At 37.7% G+C, this 20,643-nt stretch overlaps 1 protein-coding gene across 3 annotated transcripts in view; it reads left to right on the top strand.

Moving 5' to 3' along the window:
* ZDHHC15 (zinc finger DHHC-type palmitoyltransferase 15) overlaps nt 1–20,643 on the top strand; it is a 131,595-nt gene that overhangs the window by 43,684 nt on the left and 67,268 nt on the right. For all 3 annotated transcript variants that reach the window (XM_070462082.1, XM_020882476.2, XM_070462083.1), the window contains exons 2-3: nt 2,257–2,283; nt 16,471–16,565. In XM_070462082.1, the coding sequence (XP_070318183.1) occupies nt 2,257–2,283; nt 16,471–16,565 (122 nt within the window). The remainder of the gene's footprint in view (nt 1–2,256; nt 2,284–16,470; nt 16,566–20,643) is intronic.

Here is a 20,643-nt window from a genome sequence, read left to right as displayed (position 1 = left end):
TGCACTGGGAAGGCCCAGAGGGATCGGGCAGAGAGGGAGGTGGGAGGGGGGATCGGGATGGGGAATACATGTAAATCCATGGCTGATTCATGTCAATGTTTGACAAAACCCACTACAATATTGTAAAGTAATTAGCCTCCAACTAATAATAATAAAAAAAAGAATCCCTTGGACTACAAGATCAAACCAGTCAATGCTAAAGGAAATCAACCCTGAGTATCCATTGGAAGGACTGATGCTGAAGCTGAAGCTCCAATGCTTTGACCACCTGATACGAGGAACCTTTTCAGTGGCAAAGACCCTGATACTGGAAAAGATTGAGGGCAAAAGGGGAAGAGATCGGCAGAGGATGAGTTGATTAGATAGCATCAGTGACTCAGTGGACATGAATTTGATCAAACTCCAGGAGACAATGAAGGACTGGGGAACCTGGTGTGCTGCAGTCCACAGGGTGGCGGAGAATCGGACACGACTTAGCGACAGAATGACAACAAAAGTGAGGGGAATGTCCAAGTAGTTTCTCCATTTTCCAGCTCCAGTTAATTTGCCTACTCAGAAAGTTCTCCAGTATATCAAGGAAGTATCTCTCTGGACATGTTGTGGGCAGTGCAGGGTCTGCTCAGACTCAGGTCTTATCTTGCTCCAGTTTGTACTTCCTCTCAAAGCAGACAATTGACCCTAAAGTCCAGTCTCAGGCTAAATGCTGGAATTTAAACTGCTGCAGCTGTAACTTCTGAAATGGTTTCACCTTCTTTCCTTTGCTCATGGAGCCCCTGATGTTCTGCTTTGGTTTTGGTCCCACCTTTGTTTTTATGTCTTTCTCCCATGTTTGTTCACTTCCCAGATGTGAGGGTGTGAAAGTAGCTCCTTATTCAGGGTCACTTGCTCAATTGTGCTGGGGAGAGGGGTGTGTGGGGAGTGCTCATTGTGGCTGGGCAATGTGGAGGGTTGAGATAGTCTGAGGTGGGCCATGCTTTTCCCCAAGGGAATTAGTCCAGGTCTGTGGGACACTTGGCAGAGCTGAGTCACTCAGGCTTCCAGGAAGACATGGGTGGCAACCTGCAGCTGCTCATTGCTTGGCGGTAGTTGTGCTGTCTTGGACTGAGATTATAGTGGTCCCTTGCCTTCCACCTCTGGCACCATGCCTGCCTCTCTGCCTCTGGAGCCACAGGCCGCAGCTGGATCACACCTCTTCAGAATTCACTTGCATGGGATCCCTTGTTCTGTGAGCACGTGGAATCACAGGGTGGTGTTAGAGTCTTCCTGTGGGAATGATCCTTTTTTTCTCTGGCAGACCCCAAGTTTTTCTGGTCTGTCTCTATTGTGTTGCCTCAGCCCCCTCAGAGTATCTTCCTGGCAGTCAGCCCTGGCCCTCTCTCTGAGGCCTCATCCCCGAACCTAGGCCTCTGCACCTAGCCCACACTCACAGCAAGTGGACACAAGTGTGTGAGCCACTTCTCAGTTTGGAAATGCTGTTGGGCTTAATCTCTGTGGTGAATTTTCTCTGTTTTCATCTCAGAGCACCTGTCTTCCTGTGCTGCATTCTCCTCTGAGTTCTGAAGCTTCCCCTTGACCCCACATGTGAGGGGATTTCCTAGTGTGTGGAAACCTCCCCTCCTTTAGGACGCTCCTGGGGTGCAGGTCCCTGTCCTGACATCCTCTGTCTCCCTTTTAGTCTCTACCTTTTGCCCTACCTCACTCCAGTGAGATTTGTTTGCCTTTCTGGATGTCTGGGATCCTCTGCCAGCATTCAGAAGATGTTCTATGGGAGTTGTTCTACATGCAAGTGATTTTTTTTATATATTTGTGGGAGAGAAGGTGTTCTCTCTGTCCTATTCCTCCGCCATCTTGAAGGTCCCCTCTGTGTCTGACTCTTTTGTGACCCCATGGACTCTAGCCGACCATGCTTCTCTGTCCATGGGATTTTCCAGGCAAGAATACTGGAGTGGATTGCAATTTCCTTCTTCAGGGGATCTTCCTAACCCAAAGATTGAACCCGTGTCTCCTGCATTGGCAGGCAGATTCTTTAACACTGAGTCAGCAGGGAAGCCCATAGAAATTCTCACTCAAGGTTTGAGATGAAGGAAGGTAGCAAAGGATAGAATTTAATCACCCTGCCTTCCTTTATTTTAGCAGGCTGATGGTTTCCTAAAGTATCATTGACTAAATTACTAAAATTGATGCTATGGAAAAACAGATAAGAAAGATAATGTTTCTAAATATCACTAATCTTGATCTTTCTCTCTCTTTTCACAGTGACTGTTTTGAGCCCAGCAGAAAAAGGTAAGTGGGTATTATAAGTTGTTTTTGTCAGGACTATATCCCTCTTTCTGTCTAAAAGTGAATTACATTAAGCCTATAAATTGAGCAACTTTCCCAGGAATACACTGAGGTTAGTGGAAAGTTAAAGATGATATCTTTTAGGAAGATTACCCAGAGATAAAGCAGAACATATTTTCAGTAGCTCCTCTGGAAAAAAAATATGGAGTTTGTTTAAATAAGGTTCTTTTTTAGAAAGGTAATAATGTACTATAAAAATAAAAGTTAAAAGAGTAATAAAGAACTAAAATTTTTTTAATTTAAAAATAATAATAATAATAATATGTCTAGGTATTTCTCTGGAGCTTTTGTGGACAGTGTTGGTGGGGTCAGTTCACTGTCAGATAGTCCTTTGTTTCAACTTATACTTGCTCTTGAAGTCTGCAGTTGCCCCTCAAATGCACAGTCTCAGCTTAACTGCAGAGTTTTAATCTGTTGCACCTGTTACTTCTGGGGCAGTTTCCCCTTCTTTCCTTTGCTTCATTTGGTCTCCTCTGTTTGCAACTCTCTTCAGCGTCTAATTTCCACCCTGACATGAGGGCCAAAAGTGGCCACTTATTTGGCTCACTTGCTCAGCTGTGCTGTGGAGAGGGAGAGACACTGCCAGCAAACACCACTGGCATGTGTGGGGAGTGCTCACAGTGGGTAGATCACACTGGGTTGCCACAGCCCAAGGTGGCATGTACTTTCCAGGTCCAAGCCTCTCAGGCTCTCAGGTGTGCCGTGAGAACACAGTCCCTGGTGAGCCATTGCGTCTCATACACTTCCCAGATCCAAGCCTCTCAGGCTCCAGGTGCACCACGAGGGCACAATCTCAGGTATGCCATGTGTCTTGTGCACCTCCCAGGTTCAAGCAGCTCAGGCTCTCGGGTATGCTGCGAGCACACAGTCCCAGGTGGGCCATGCATCTCATCGGGGAGCTAGTCCCAAGCTCTAACACTCCTAGCCAACATGAACCATCCAGGATTCCAGGAAGATGTGATTAGTGACTGGCAGCCAGCTCACAGCTTGGCAGGAGATGCAGTCTCTGGGGCTGAGATTGCAGCGGCCTATTGCCTTCTGCCTCTCTGCCTTCAAGGAGAGAGGGCATAAATGGCAGCCAACTTGCTCACTAGAGCATGATCCTTTGTTCTGTGAGCACGCCAGGGGTCACAGTGCTGTGTTACAGCCTTCCCGTGGGAAAGGTCCTTTTTTTTTTTCTTTGTTTCTCTGGCGTTCCCATGGTGTAGGTTGCTATGTCACATTAGTCTCCTCAGAGTGTCCTCAGGGCATTCACCCCAGTCTTTACCCTAAGGACTGACAATGTAGCTCATGCCTCTGCACCAGCCCCCACTGACTTTGGTCAAAGGCAAGCATGTGAGCCACTTCTTGGCTAATAATTGCTGTTCATTGTGAATTCTGTAGTGATTTTCTTTTCAGTTGTGCTGCCCTCTAAGATTCCAAAGCTCCCCACTGACCCCACCTCTGAGAGGGTTTTATATTGTGTGGAAACTTCTCCTCCTTCATGACTCCCTCCCCAAGATGGATCTCCATCCCTAAATCTTTCGTCTCTCTTTTCATCTTTATCTCTTGTCCTACCTCATTTTGAAGAGATTGTTTTGTTTTTCTGGGGTATCTGGGTTCAGAAGTTGTTTTGTGGAAGTTACTCCACAGGCAGATGATCTTTTGATGTATTTGTGGGGAAGAGAGTGGTCTCCCCATCCTATTCTTACGCCATCTTGGGACTACCCATGAATGGTTCTTAAGGTCAAAGATTTTCTATATACATATATGAAATATTTATAAATAAATGTCATTTTCCACAATAGCCTTTCAAGAGAAGTGGATGGGGGCTTAGTCGATGCTCCAACGTAATAGTAATAATGACAGTAATATTGTTATTATAATTGGAAACTACAATTTATTGTGCAAGGTACCTCGCTAAGTATTGTATGTATGTATAATTTTTCAATATTTACATCAACACAATGATGTAGACATTCTTATGACATTTTATTGAGAAGAAAACTGAAGTTTAAAGAAGTTAAGCAACTTACACCAGGTCGTCTAGCTAGTAAGTGGTAAGATTCAAACCCAAAACTGCCTGACATTAAAGTCCATGCTATTAAGCAAATGTATACCTGTTCTTTTACTTCTCAATCTACAACTTTATGATTTGCTTAGTTGACCTCCTTACTCAGAAACTTGATGCTCAAATGCTCATTTTTCTAGTGTCCAAAGTAGTATATTTTCATTTTTTGCATGTTATCAATGAACTCAACTACAGACGTGTAGAGTCATTTGTAAGCCCAATTCAGTTCAAAACCTTTCTGGTATCATTAATCCAGTTGTCAGAATTTGAATTCTTTAGGAAACTGTTACCACAATTCATGATTGTTAATGTCCATTTTACTCTAGAATTCTGTATTTCTCAAGCACTTCTCCCCTGGTAGCTCTTATATTCATCAATACACCAAAGAATAACATTAGATTTTGCTTCTTTATTCTGCAATGGGGCATAATGGGACAAAGAACAGGATTTAGGGACAGATGATCTGGGTTGAAGTTCCAGTTCTATTATTTACTAGCTCTATGACTTGCTAAGTAACTTAACTTCTCTGACCGCAATTTCTTTAAAGTAAGTCTAGTTTAATAACATCTTACAGATTTATTATTTTAAGCAAGCAAGAGTAAAAGTATACAGGCATAAAATATGCAGCATTAAACTGCTTTGTAAATGTGAAGTATTAATAATTTCAGTTGTAACATTTTTTATATGTCAGGATTCTCAAGACAGTAGAATCCATAAACTAAAATTAGATTCAATTGTAACCAGAAGTTTGAAAATTAGACTTGAAGATAACTTTCTGAACACTAAGGCAGTTTAGTAGGAGATGCCATAAAACCTATTCAGAAAGGATTAGACACCCAACTGTCTGCCATGAATCAGTGAACCTTCTCTAGAAGCAAACCAATAGGTCTAATAACTATCTGAGGTTATTTCTAACCCTGTAACTCTGTGACTTGTTTAGTGCAAAAATAGAGGGGAACAATAGAGTCAGAAACACTAGAGACCTCTTCAAGAAAATTAGAGATACCAAGGGAACATTTCATTCAAAGATGGGCTCAATAAAGGACAGATAGCGTATGGACATAACAAGCAGAAGATATTAAGAAGAAGTGGCAAGAATACACAGAGGAACTATACAAAAAGTATCTTCATGACCCAGATAATCACAATGGTGTGATCACTCACCTAGAGCCAGATATCCTGGAATGTGAAGTCAAGTGGGCCTTAGAAAGTATCACTACGAACAAAGCTAGTGGAGGTGATCGAATTATAGTTGAGCTATTTCAAATCCTAAATGATGATGCTGTGAAAGTGCTGCACTCAATATGCCAGGAAACTTGGAAAACTCAGCAGTGGTCACAAGACTGGAAAAAGTCAGTTTTCATTCCAATCCCAAAGAAAGGCAATGCCAAAGAATGCTCACACTACCGCACAATTGCACTCATCTCACATGCTAGTAAAGTAATGCTTAAAATTCTCCAAGTCAGGCTTCAAAGTTCTTGAACTGTGAATTTTCAGATGTTCAAGCTGGTTTTAGAAAAGGCAAAGGAACCAGAGATCAAATTGCCAATATCCACTGGGTCATCAAAAAGGCAGGAGAGTTCCAGAAAAACATCTATTTCTGCTTTATTGACTATGCCAAAGCCTTTGACTGTGTGGATCACAATAAAACTGAGGAAAATTCTTCAAAAGATGGGAATAGCAGACCACCTGACCTGCCTCTTGAGAAACCTGTATGCCGGTCAGGAAGCAACAGTGAGAACTGGCCATGGAACAACAGACTGGTTCCAAATAGGAAAAGGAGTATGTCAAGGCTGTATATTGTCACTGTGCTTATTTAACTTATATGCAGAGTACATCATGAGAAATGCAAGGCTGGAGGAAGCACAAGCTGGAATCAAGATCACCGGGAGAAATATCAATAACCTCAGATATGCAGATGACACCACCCTTATGGCAGAAAGCAAAGAAGAATTAAAGAACCTCTTGATGAAAGTGAAAGAGTAGAGTGAAAAAGTTGGCTTAAAGCTCAACATTCAGAAAACTAAGATCATGGCATCCAATCCTATCACTTCATGACAAATAGATGGGGAAACAGTGGAAACAGTGTCAGACTTTATTTTGGGGTGCTCCAAAATCACTGCAGATGGTGACTGCAGCCATGAAATTAAAAGACACTTACTCCTTAGAAGGAAAGCTATGACCAACCTAGACAGCATGTTAAAAGCAGAGGCATTAAAGGTCCGTCTCTCTCCCACTGGTAATCACTAGACTGTTCTCTACACCTGTGAGTTTGTTTCTTTTTTACTATAATCACTAGTTTGTTTTGTTTCCTAGATTCTACATATAAGTGATAACATAAAGTATTTGTCTTCCTCTGTCTGACTTACTTCACTAAGCCTGATACCCTCCAAGCCCATCCCTGTCATTGCAAAAGGCAAAGTTTCATTCTTTTTTATGGCTGAGTAGTATTCCATTATATATATATAATATATGTATATATATATATATATATATATGTATATGTATATATGTATACCATATCTATATCTGTTCTTCTGCTGATGGATACTTAGGTTGCTCCCATATGAACATTGGAGTGCATGTATCTTTTCAAATTAGTGATTTTGTTTTCTATGAATATATACCCAGGAAGTAAAATTGCTAGATCATATGAGGTGATGGGACCAGATGCCATGATCTTAGTTTTCTGAATGTTGAGCTTTAAGCCAACTTTTTCACTCTTCTCTTTCACTTTCATCAAGAGGCTTTTTAGTTCCTCTTCACTTTCTCCCATAAGGGTAGTGTCATCTGCATATCTGAGGTTATTGATATTTCTCCCGGCAATCTTAATTCCAGCCTGTGCTTCTTCCAGCCCAGCGTTTCTCATGATGTACTCTGCATATAAGGTAAATAAGCAGGGTGACAATATACAGCCTTGACGTACTCCTTTTCCTATTTGGAACCAGTCTGTTGTTCCATGGCCAGTTCTCACTGTTGCTTCCTGACCTGCATACAGGTTTCTCAAGAGGCAGATATGGGGAATAGATGGGGAGACAGTGGAAATAGTGTCAGACTTTATTTTTGGGGACTCCAAAATCACTGCAGATGGTGACTGCAGCCATGAAATTAAAAGGTGCTTACTCCTTGGAAGGAAAGTTATGACCAACCTAGATAGCATATTAAAAAGCAGAGACATTACTTTGCCAACAAAGGTCCATCTGGTCAAGGCTATGTTTTTTCCAGTGGTCATGTATGGATGTGAGAGTTGGACTGTGAAGATAGCTGAGCACCAAAAAATTGATGCTTTTGAACTGTGGTGTTGGAGAAGACTCCTGAGAATCCCTTGGGCTGCAAGGAGATCCAACCAGTCCATCCTGAAGGAGATAAGTCCTGGGTGTTCATTGGAATGACTGATGATGAATATGAAACTCCAATACTTTGGCCACCTCATGTGAAGAGTTGACTCATTGGAAAAGACCCTGATGCTTGGAGGGATTGGGGGCAGGAGGAGAAGGGGACGACAGAGGATGAGATGGCTGGATGGCACCACCGACTCGATCGGCATGAGTTTGAGTAAACTCTGGGAGTTTGTGATGTACAGGGAGGCCTGGCATGCTGCGATTCATGGGGTCACAAAGAGTTGGACACGACTGAGCGATTGAACTGACTGACTGATGATAGTTCTAGTTTTAGTTTCTTTGAGAAACCTCCAATCTGTTTTCCACAGTAGATGCACCATTTCACATTCCTACAAACAGTGTATGAAGGTTCCCTTTTTTCCACATCCTTGCCAACATTTATTATTTGTGTTCGTTTTGATGAGAGCCATTCTGGTAGTTGTGAGGTGACATCTCATTGTGGTTTTTATTTTCATTTCTCTAATGATTAGCAGTGTTGAACAGCTTTTCATGTACCTATTGACCACCTGTATGTCTTCTTTGGAAAAAATGAATATTGAAGTCTTCTGCCCATTTTTTTAGTTGGCTGTTTTTTCTGTATGTTGAATCGTATTAGCTATTTACATATTTTGAATATTAACCCTTTATCATTTGCAAATATATTCTCCCATTTGGTAGGTGGTCTTTTCATTTAGTTAGTGATTCATTTGCTCTGCAAAAGTGTATAATTTAAATTAGTTCCCATTTGTTTGTTTTTGCTTTTGTTTTCTTTGCCTTAGGAGACAGATCCAAAAAAATATTACTATGATTTATGTCAGTGTGTTCTGCCTACATTCTCTTTTAGGATTTTTATGGTTTTTAGTCTTACATTTAGGTCTTTAATCCATTTTGAGTTTATTTTCGTATATGACGTGAGAAAATGTTTTAATTTCATTATTTTACATGTTTTTGCCTCCTTTGTTGTAAATTGACTGATTGTAACTGCATGGGTATAACACACTGTTTTATATTTATTATTGTAAAATTACTTTATAAGGAGGATTTGGGGACCAGACAAAAGCTCTCTTTATACACTAACCCACTTCTAAAAGAATATTATGTTGATTTTAATATTAATGTAATTATTATAATTATATATAATAATATCAACACACTGACTTACATTAATATAATTTTGTTACAAAAATAATGTTTATTGAAAATTCAAGCTATAAAAAATATATAAGAAAAAAGTCTTCCTCACATTGGCTCCACCCCTATCAATGTCTATTCACAGTTAACTAGTATATTTGGTTGGATTTATATCTTCTAGATCTTTCTCTGTGTATTTACATACAAACAGATGATTATGGATTTCTATAATTTATATAGGATTGTTTTTTTAATCTGGATTATACTGTGCATATTGTCCTATGATTTAGGTTTTTTCACTTAATAATATATCATAGGTGTCCTTCAATATTAGTATATACAAACATATTCAATTTTTTTTTGTTATCCATAAAAGGCAAAAGTGTCTTTATTACTTTCTTGACTTTTTGTTTAAATTGATGTATAGTGTTTTAAAATATTGTGTTGGTTTCTGCTGTCTAATGAAGTCAATCACTTATATATATTTCATATATCCCCTCCCTCTAGGATCTTCCTACCTCCCTGCTCTATTCCACCCATCTAAGTTAACACAGAGCACAGAGCTGAGCTCCCTGCCCTATACTGCAGGTTCGCAGTAGCTATTTTACATATGGGAGTGGGTATATGTCAGTCCCAATCTCCCAAATCTTTCCATCCTCCCTCCCTCCTGTCCCATGTCTACATGTCTGTTCTTTGCTTCTGTGTCTCTATTCCTACTGTTACTTATTTGCTGGGTTTTTTTTTTTTGTTGTTGTTGTTATTTTTGTTGTTCAGTCCCTAGGTCATGTCGACTCTTTGTGACCCCCTGTCCTTCACAATCTCCCAGAGGTTGCTCAAATTCATGTCCATTGAGTCAGTGATTCCATCCAACCATCTCATCCTCTGCCTCTCTCTTCTCCTTTTGCCTTCAGCCTTTCCAAGAATCAAGGTCTTTTCCAATGAGTCAGTTCTTCGCATCAGGTGGCCAAAGTATTAGAGCTTCAGCTACAGCATCATTCCTTCCAGTGAATATTCAGGACTGATTTCCTTTAGGATGGACTGGTTGGATCTCCTTGAAGTCCAAGGGACTCTCAAGAGTCCTCCAACACCATGGTTCAAAAGCATCAATTCTGTGGCGCTCAGCTTTCTTTATAGTTCAACTCTCACATCCATACATGACTACTGGAAAATTTTTAATTTAATTCCTACTGGAAATATTTAATTTTTTAATGACCTCAAGGTATTCCATGGTGTTGATATGCTATAATTCATTTAATAATTTCTCAAGGATGAACTTAACAAAACTTTATTTTCTCAATTATAAAAGTAATAGAACCTCATAAAATGAAAACAGTGTAGAAGGGGATAAAGAAGAAAGCAGAAGTCCTTTAGTCACTGCAGAGGTTAAGGATGAAACAAGATCTGATAAATTTTTTTAATTAACTTTTTATTGAAGGATAATTGCTTTATAGAATTTTGTTTTTCTATCAAACATCAACATGAATCAGCCATAGGTATACATATATCCCCTCCCTTTTGAACCTCCCTTCCATCTCCCTCCCCATTCCACCCCTCCAAGCTGACACAGAGCCACTGTTTCAGTTTCCTGAGCCATTCAGCACATTCTCATTGGCTATCTATTTTACGTATGGTAATGTAAGTTTCCATGTTACTCTTTCCGTACATTTCACCCTCTCCTCCCCTCTCCCCATGCCCATAAGTCTATTCTCTATGTGTATTTCTCCATTGTTTCCCTGTAAATAAATTCTTCAGTACCATTGTTCTAGATTCCATATATATGCATTAGAATGCATATTTATCTTTGTCTTTCTGACTCACTTCACTCTGTATAACAGGTTCTAGGTTCACCCACCTCATTAGAACTGGCTCAACTGTGTTCCTTTTTATGGCTGAGTAATATTCCATTGTGTATATGTACCACAACTTCTTTATCCATTCATCTGTCAATGGACATCTAGGTTGCTTCCATGTTCTAGCTACTGTAAATAATGCTGCAGTGAACAATGGGATACATGTGTCTTTTTCAATTTTGGTTTCCTCAGGGTATATGCCCAGGAGTGGGATTCCTGGGTCATATGGTGGTTTTTCTTCTGAGTTTTTTATGGAATCTCCATACCATCTTCCATAGTGGCTGTATCAATTTACATTCCCACCAACAGTGCAAGAGTGTTCCCTTTTCTCCACACTCCCTCCAGCATTTATTGTTTGTAGACTTTTTGATGATGGCCATTCTGACTGGTGTGAGGTGATATCTCATTGTAGCTTTGATTTGCATTTCTTGAATAATGAGTGATGTTGAGCATCTTTTCATGTGTTTGTTAGCCATATGTTTGTTTTCTTTGGAAAAATGTCTGTTTAGGTCTTTTCCCCATGTTTTGATTAGGTTGTCTGTTTTTCTGGTATTGAGTTGTATGAGCTCCTTGTATATTTTGGAAATTAATCCTTTGTCAGTTGTTTCATTTGCTATTATTTTCTCGCATTATGAGGGTTGTCTTTTCACCTTGCTTATAGCGTCCTTTGCTGTGCAAAAGCTTTTATGTTTAATCAAGTCCCAGTTAACTTTTGTTTTTATTTCCATTACTCTAGGAGGTGGGTCATAGAGGATCTTGCTTTGATTTATGTTATAGAGTATTCTGCCTATGTTTTCCTCCAAGAGTTTTATAGTTTCTTGTCTTACATTTAGGTCTTTAATCCATTTTGAGTTTATCTCTGTGTTTGGTGATAGGAAGTCTTCTAATTTCGTTCTCTTACATGTAGCTGTCCAGTTTTCCCAGCACCATTTATTGAAGAGGCTGTCTTTGCCCCATTGTGTAGTCTTGCCTCCTTTGTCAAAACTAAGGTACCCATAGGTGCATGGGTTTATTTCTTGGTTTTCTATCTTATTCCATTGGTCTATATTTCTGTTTTTGTGCCCGTACCATACTGTCTTGATGGCCATAGCTTTGTAGTATAATCTGAAGTCAGGAAGGTTGGTTCCTCCAGCTCCATTCTTATTTATCAAGACTGCTTTGGCTATTCAGGGTCTTTTGTGTTTCCATATGAGTTGTGAAAGTTTTTGTTCTAGTTCTGTGAAAAATGCCATTGGTAATTTGGTGGGGATCACATTAAATCTGTAGATTGCATTTGGTAGTATAGTCATTTTTACAATATTAATTCTTCCCACCCAGGAACATGGAATATCTCTCCATGTGTTTATGACATCTTTGATTTCTTTCATTAGTGTCTTATACTTTTCTGTGTACAGTTCTTCTGTCCCTTAGGTAGGACCCTTGTCTTTTTCCTGATCTTAGGAGGAGTGCTTTCAGTTTTTCACCATTGAGAATAATGTTTGCTGTAGACTTATCATATATGACATTTACTATGTTAAGGTAGGTTCCTTCCTTGCACATTTTCTCAAGAGTTTTCATCATGAATGGGTGCTGAATTTTGTCAAAGGATTTTTCAGCATCTGTTGAGATTATCATATGATGTTTATCTTTCAGTTTGTTGATGCAGTGTATCACATTGATTGATTTTCATATATGGAAAAATCCTTGCATCCATGGAATAAATCCAACTTGATCATGGTGTATGAGCTTTTTGATGTGTTGCTGGATTCTGTTTGCTAAAATTTTGTTGAGGATTTTTGCATCTATGTTCATCAGTGATATTGGCCTGTAGTTTTCTTTTTTTGTGTTGTCTTTGTCTGGTTTTGGTATCAGGGTGATGGTGGCCTCATAGAATGAGTTTGGAAATGTTCCTTCCTCTGCAATTTTTTGAAAGAGTTTTAGAAGAATAGGCAATAGCTCTTCTCTAAATGCTTGATAGAATTCTCCTGTGAAGCCATTTGGTCCTGGGCTTTTGGTTTTTGGAAGATTTTTTATCACAGCTTCAATTTCAGTGCTTGCAATTGGGTCATTCGTAATTTCTATTTCTTCCTGTTTCAGTCTTGAAAGATTGAACTTTTCTAAGAATCTGTCCATTTTATTGCCATATAGGTGTTCATAATAGTCTCATAATCCTTTGTAGTTCTGCATTGTCTGTAGTAACTTCTTTATCATTTCTAATTTTGTTGATTTGATTTTTCTCTCTTTTCTTGATGAGTCTGGCTAAAGGCTTGTCAATTTTGTTTATCTTCTCAAAGAACCAGTTTTAGTTTTATTAATCTTTACTATTGTTTCTTTCATTTCTTTTTCATTTATTTCTACTTGGATCTTTATGATTTCTTTCCATCTACTAATTTTTGTGGGTTTTTTGTTCTTTTTCCAGTTGTTTTAGGAGTAAAGTTAGGTTGTCTATTTGGTGTTTTTTTGTTGTTGTTGTTTCTTGGGGTAGGATTGTATTGCTATAAACTTCCCTCTTAGAACTGCTTTCATTGCATCCCATAGGTTTTGAGTTGTTGGGTTTTCATTGTCATTTGTTTCTAGAATTTTTTTTTGATTTCTGTTTTGATTTCTTCAGTAACCTGTTGGTTATTTACAAATGTGTTGTATAATCTCCATATGTTTTTGTTTCTTACCGTTTTTTTCTTGCAATTGATATCTAGTCTTATAGCATTGTGGTCAGAGAAGATGCTTCATACAATTTCAATTTTCTTCTATTTACTGAGGTTTAATTTGTGACCCAAGATGTGGTCTATCCTGGAGAATGTTCCATGTGCACTTGAGGAGAAAGTGTATACTTCTGCATTTGGATGGAATGTCCTGAAGATATCAGTGAGATCCATCTCATCTAATGTACCATTTAAGACTTGTGATTCCTTATTAATTTTCTGTTTTGATGATCTGTCCTTTGATGTGAACGGGGTGTTAAAGTCTCCTAGTATTATTGGGTTACTGTCAGTTTCTCCTTTTATGTCTGTTAGTGTTTGTCTTATGTATTAAGGTGCTCCTATATAGGGTGCTTAGATATTTACAATTGTTATGTCTTCCTCTTGGATTGATCCCTTGATCATTATGTAGTGTCCTTCCTTATCTCTTATAATCTTCTTTATTTTAAGGTCTATTTTGTCTGATATGAGGATTGCTATTCCAGCTTTCTTTTGCTTCCCATTTGTGTGGAATATATTTTTCCATCCTCACTTTCAGTCTATATGTGTCTTTAGGTCTGAAGTGAGTTTCCTGTAGACAGCATATTTATTTCCTCTTCATTTATGTGGACTTCTATGTTTCTAGTTTGTTCCTTCATTTGTGTAGTGTTTCTCTTTTAATTTTTTTTTTTAGCATATTGTGTTTGAGGTCTCCTTTTCCCAGGTTTCAAGGTTGAATTCTTTCTTTCTTTTGGTTTCTGCCCTCCTAAGTTTGGTCCAGTGGTTTGTGTAAGCTTCAATTAAGGTGAGATTTGTTCTGAGCTTTTGTTTGTTTGTTTTTCCTCTGATGGGCAAACTGAGTGAGATGGTTATCCTGCCTGCTGACGATTGCATTTGCTTTTTGTTTTGTTTTGTTTGTTGTTTAGATGAGGCATCCTGCACAGGGTGCTACTGGTGGTTGGGTGATGCCGGGTCTTGTATTCAGTGGTTTCCTTTGTGTGAGTTCTCACTATTTGACATTCCCTAGGGTTAGTTTATGGGGTCGCAAAGAGTCGGATATGACTGAGCGACTGAACTGAACTGAACTGAACTGAGGGTTAGTTCTCTGGCTGTCTATAGTCTAGGAGTCAGTGCTCCCACTCCAAAGACTCAGGGCTTGATCTCTCTCCAAAGACCAGCCTAGGTCCAATCTACCAGGAGGAATTTCACCAGAAATGAAAGAGCCTTAACTTGAGTTCCAAATGCCAGTGCACAAGAACACAGTAGAAGTCTCTGACTCAGTGGAAACTGTTTCTTGAGGGATTCCCTCCTTTTCTGTTTGGTGGCTTTTCTTTGCAAAGAGGTGTCTTTCAGGGAGGTTCTGATAAATCTTAATCCATGCCACTTTTTAAAAGGAAAATAAGGAAGCTCACTCTCTCCAAGTTGTACTAAGTGTAATGCTCTCCAACTCAAAGCAAGTGAAATAGAAGTAGGATGCAAAACAATGCTATTTGTTTGAAAAAAAAAACATTGTTTTGGTGCCTTTATGTGCATAAAACCTGATAGGATGCAGAATAAAGTCATGATAGTATGACATCTGTTGCTTCCGGGGGGGGGGTGGGGGCGGGAATCTGGATGTCTGAAGGACAAGGACAGAAGGGAGACTTTTCACTGTGAACTATTTTCAACCTTTTCAATGTATTACCTTTCAAAATACAATGAAAAAAAATTATTATAACAAAAATTACATATATGTATTGTGTTTGTACATTAATATTTATATAGACATATGAAAATAGAGGATCTGTAAAGATACACATCAAACACAAAATAAGTATTTTGCTTTAGGAAGGAGAGGGAGGAGGTTGTATATGTGTATGTGGTGGACATTTGCTTTCTATTGCTTGAATTTGAAATGAGATTTCACAATTACACAAAACAAGTCATTAAAAAGATCTTGTACCATAGGACTGAGAGCACTGTGCCAGCTTTTTTCCATTCTATTATCAATATGTGAGAGAATCGGCCCTATTACCTTTGTCTCGAGTCACAGCATTCCCTTGAGTCTTCTTCATAGATTGAAGTAATAAAACTTTATCATACAAGGATTCACAATGAAACAGTAAAATGACGTTTAGTCTCAAAATGGCTCTGGAGAATACTGAACTTTCCTGTATCAGAAGAGCTATCTAGGAGGCAAAGAGTATAAAAAGAGATGGGGAGCCACAAATGTCTCAAAAGTACATCACACATTTCAAAATGTGTAGTCGCTGGGGCAACTGAAAAGAAAACTTGTGATTTAGAGTCAGAAGCCCTGTGTTTAAGACCTGGCTACTCTGTATAGTGGAGGCTTCCCAGGTGGCACTCCTGGTAAGAATCCGCCTGCCAATCCAAGAGATGTAAGAGACGCTGGTTTGATCCCTGGATCTGGAAGATCCCCTGGAGGAAGGCATGGGAACCCACTCCAGTATTATCGCCTGGAGAATCCCATGGACAGAGGAGCCTGGAGGGCTACAGTCCAGAGGGTCGCAAAGAGTCAGACATGACAAATGACTTAGCACACACACACACATTGTATAGTAGCTGTGTGACTTCGCATAATCAACTACCCTGATAGTTGATCAACTGTCCTTATTGCTTATCTATTACTTATTATTTAGCTCACAAATGTGTTGAAAAAATAAAATTAGATAACATTATGAAAGCACATTGTAAACTCTATAGCACTGTGCAAATACTATCATTATCTTTCAGTATGCATAGTGGCAGAGAGAATGACAATTGGCAACAGTAGCTCCCCCTCACATTATCATAAGGGACATTTCCCCTTTACTCCCAGGATCATGTGGTAACTTTTAAAATATGCAACTCCCAGAAAGTCTCTGATTCCAAATTTGGCATTATAAATTGTTTCTGTCACTGTATAGGGAAAAGGTAAAAATTAACCTTTCATAATAATACTAGAAAATATTTGGTAATAGGAAAACAAAATAGAGATTTTTTGTTGAGCTTTACATCTTTCTGAACTCTTAGAAATGGGTGAAAATATAACATATATGCTGATTTTTTCCCTTAAATTTCAGTTATCTACCTCATATTCTACCATGCCATCCTTGTGTTCTTTACCTGGACCTACTGGAAGTCTATTTTTACACTACCACAACAGCCAAACCAGAAGGTAAGAATACTGGTTACTTTATAAAGACTAAAGACAGAGGAAAGTAGAAATGCCAATAAGGCAAGAAGAGGGCAAAAAGAGGAGCAAATAACCTTCCATTACAAAAGAGAGATTCAAGGTAATCTTTAAAAAGGACTTGGAGTGATAAATGTAAATTAAAATTAACATAGTCTATTGAAGGAGTTTGTGAAATCACCAGCTATTGATATCTTTAAGACTAGGAAACTACTACCTGCATTGTTGAGATAATGAGCGAAACAAGGAATCACTTGGATTCTGAGGACTCATCTAGTAGAATTCTATGAAACTGTAATAATTTAGAACTCAGTGAAACAATGAGAAAAATTACAATAGTTAAATTGATCATTTTCAAACTGTGTTCCCTTGAATGAACACATGAATGTGTTCCCTCCCATGCAATATTTGGGAGGGTACATGAAAAATTTCTAATCATATCAGGTACTTATAACATGTGATTACTGTAACACAGATTAGTTTCCAAAGTAGGAAATAAAACAATGGAAGAAATTTCAACAGCCTCCCAAAATTAGGAAAAGTACTGATTTTAGTTTTCCCACTTATGGAATAAAAATTGTACACATACAAAATAAAATTAAACACAGAGAAAGACAAATATCATATGATATCTCATATGTGGAATCTAAGTTTTTTAAATGATGCCAAAGAACTTATTTACAAAACAGAAGCAAGCTTACAGATATCAAAAACAAACTTATGGTTGCCAAAGGGGAAACATTGTGGGGATGGATAAATCAGGAGCTTGGGATGAACATACACACATGATTACATACAAGATAGATAACCAGCAAGGACCTACTGTATAGCACAGGGAACTGTATTCAATATTCTATGATAACCTGTATGCCTGTATAAGAAAAGAAATCTAAAAAAGAGTATATATATATATATATATATATATGTGTGTGTGTGTGTGTGTATGCATAACTGAATCACGTTGCTGTATGCCAGAAATTAATACAACATTGTAGATGAATTCTGTTCCAATAAATTTTTATAAAACACAAAGTAAAGTAGCAATGCAAGAATTGAGAAACATGAGATATTACATATATAGAAAGTAGAAAATGGCAAAAGTTCTTTCTTATGAGTAATGATTTGAAATATTTAAGTAAAAGGCAGATATTTGCATAATAGATAAACATTATTATCTATCTTTATGTTGTCTATAAGTGGCTCACTTTAGAACCAAAGACGTAAATAGGTTGAAAGTGAAAGGAAGAAAAAAGGAGAAAGATTTGACTGAGTGATGTCAGAAAGATGGCAGAGTAGAAGATACCAGCCTCTGTCCACCCCCCACAAAAAACAACTGACAGCTATACATAAATGAAAATATCCCTTGGAGGGCTCAAGTGTATAATTTAAGAACCTGAAGCAACACAGTGGAACAAAAATGGAGAATAACCACACAGAAAAGATTGCTGGGGAAATCAGCATGGATGATGATAATCAGCATGGATTGAGCTAATCACTGCAAATGTCTAACATTTAAGGCCACGTGTTCATCATTTTTAATTGGTAAAAAGAAAAAGTGAATATTTTGGCATATGTTTAGCTCAGGTAGATAATGCCAAAGTTTCCCAAAGTGGTTGCATAAATCTACACTCCCATATAAAAAAGGTGAATCATTTGGGCCTATTTGATAGCTGTAATATTAATTTCTCTAAAACCAAATACATCCTGATTTATCACCAATTGTCCTACTTAAAACACATTTTCTGGCTCATTGCATTCTAATCATTAAAAACACTTGGTTAGTGCCAGAAATAGGACATCCAGGCATGACATCTTACTCCAAACCAAAGCCCACTTGTTGTATAACCACAAGGTTTCATCACATACAAGCTGTAACAATATTGTCTCTGTTTTTCAAGCTGGAACAGTATAAGACAACAAAGTCACAGTCCCAAGAACATCCCTGAACTTAAAGAGCTTCCCCAAGGTGCTACTTTTAATTATCCACATTAGCAAGAATTGTTTAAAACTTTATACTTTTAAATCAACTATACTTCAATAAAAAGATAAAAATAAATTAAAAAATAAAACTTTACACTTTCCAATTAATATTTTTCTTATAAGAAAACAATTGCCACTTGTTTTTATATTAAATTTGCATTATTTAGTTAACATTTTATAATATTGATCTATAGACTTCTGGGTGCAAAATTTCTTAGTGTGTGTGTCTGTACGGTTCATCACAGAATCCTTGGCTACCTGGGCCTCCACCTGTTAAATGCCTATAGTGCACTATATTTATTGTGATAGCCAAAAATTCCCCTACACATTTCCACATACTTGTAGGCAGTCAGTCTACTTTAGAATAACATGATACCATAAGGATGCACCACAGGTATGGTTCTTAAAATGGTGTTTGACTCTATACATTTCTAGTTTTTAAAGTTAGATACATTAAATTATCTTAAATGTTTTATTAATTTATTTGTTTTACTATTTTATTGATGTATAAATACATACTCGTTTCCAAGAACTAAGCTGTAAAGTGTATGATTTCATAAATTTTACCTATATTTACACCCATATAATCACTATCCAAGTTAAGATTTTGAATATTTCTAACACCTCAGAAATCTCCTTCATACCCTTTCCAAATCAATTTCCTCTCAGAGGTAACCACCATGGATTAATTTTGCCTATTCTTGAACCTCACACAAAAAAAGAATCATAGTATATACTGTTGTGTGTAATCCTTTCACTCAGTGTAATGTTTTCCAGATTCATTCATACTGATGCATGTTTCAGTTGTTCATTGCCTTTTACTGCTATTAGTTAATCTCTTTTATCACAATTGATTTATCAATTCACCAATTAAGGGACACTTGTTACCATTTTTCCTGTTATGAATAAAGTTGTTATGAACGATCTTATACCTGTCTTTTGGAATACACACAAACATGTAAACACACACACACACTCATTTCTCTTAGGTATATAACTGGGAATGGAATTGCTGAGTTATAGAGCTGGCATATATTTAGCCTACATAGATAATATTAAACAGTTTTCCAAAGTGGTTGCATAACTCTACAGTCCCACCAAGATTTTCTGTTCCTCAAAATGCACCATAAAGGAAGTAAAGGGGAAAGCCACAGACTTTTAGAAAATATTCAACAAAGGACTAGTATCCAAAATATATAAATTACTCAAATCATTACAATACAAATCAATAATTAAAAAAGACATGTAACCCAATTACTTTTAATGGACAAAAGGTTTGAATAGGCATTTCACAGGTAGATACCCAAATGGGCAATAAACTCAAAACAGTGCTGAATGTCATTAGTAGTCAAAATAGTGCAGAATAAGATCACAATAACATAACTACTACATGCTATCTAGAATAGTTAAAAGTTTAGAGATCGGCAATATCAAATATTTGAATGATTTAAGAAATTTTACTTGTAAAAGAGACATTTAGTTACTTGTTATTTATTACCTAGCACTCTTACACCATTCATGTGAAAAGTATTATTTCATCTATTTTACAGATGAGGAAACTTAGGTTGAGAGTGTCTGATTTTCCAAAGTGATTTTTGAACTATTAAATGGCAGAGATGAAGTTGAAACCCAGAAAATCTGATCACAGGTCTTTTTCTTTTTCACCTCTGCTATCGTTTGGCCCAAACAGAAGAAAACTTACAGGTCTGTATTACTTTGGAAAATCATTGCGCCCCCCCCCCCTTTTTTTTGGGCAAGATTAGCAAAATGTGGCACAAACGTTGCAACAAGCTCCATACCAGACTAAAAACTTCTGAAATAGTGAAAATATCCGATTATCTATTCATTTGCAAAATTAGAATACACAAAGTTGCAAGTAGTCTCATCCAACTTCTCCAAGAGGACACCTATGAAGAATACTCACAACTTAATAAAAAGCATAGCTTATCATCAACAGGATCCTGGCAGCAAGGTATCACTTATTAACATGCAACATCATATGGTATAGTGGAGTGGAAATGGCATAAGTCTTGGTGAATTGGTTTGGGTCTTAGTTTTGCTGCTTTTACTAGTTGAGTATAAC

This window comes from Odocoileus virginianus, chromosome X (assembly GCF_023699985.2).
Source record: "Odocoileus virginianus isolate 20LAN1187 ecotype Illinois chromosome X, Ovbor_1.2, whole genome shotgun sequence".
In the NCBI taxonomy this organism is placed as follows: domain Eukaryota; kingdom Metazoa; phylum Chordata; class Mammalia; order Artiodactyla; family Cervidae; genus Odocoileus; species Odocoileus virginianus.
The sequence above is the reverse complement of the archived record's forward strand: the minus strand, read 5'-3'. Positions and strand labels throughout refer to the sequence as shown.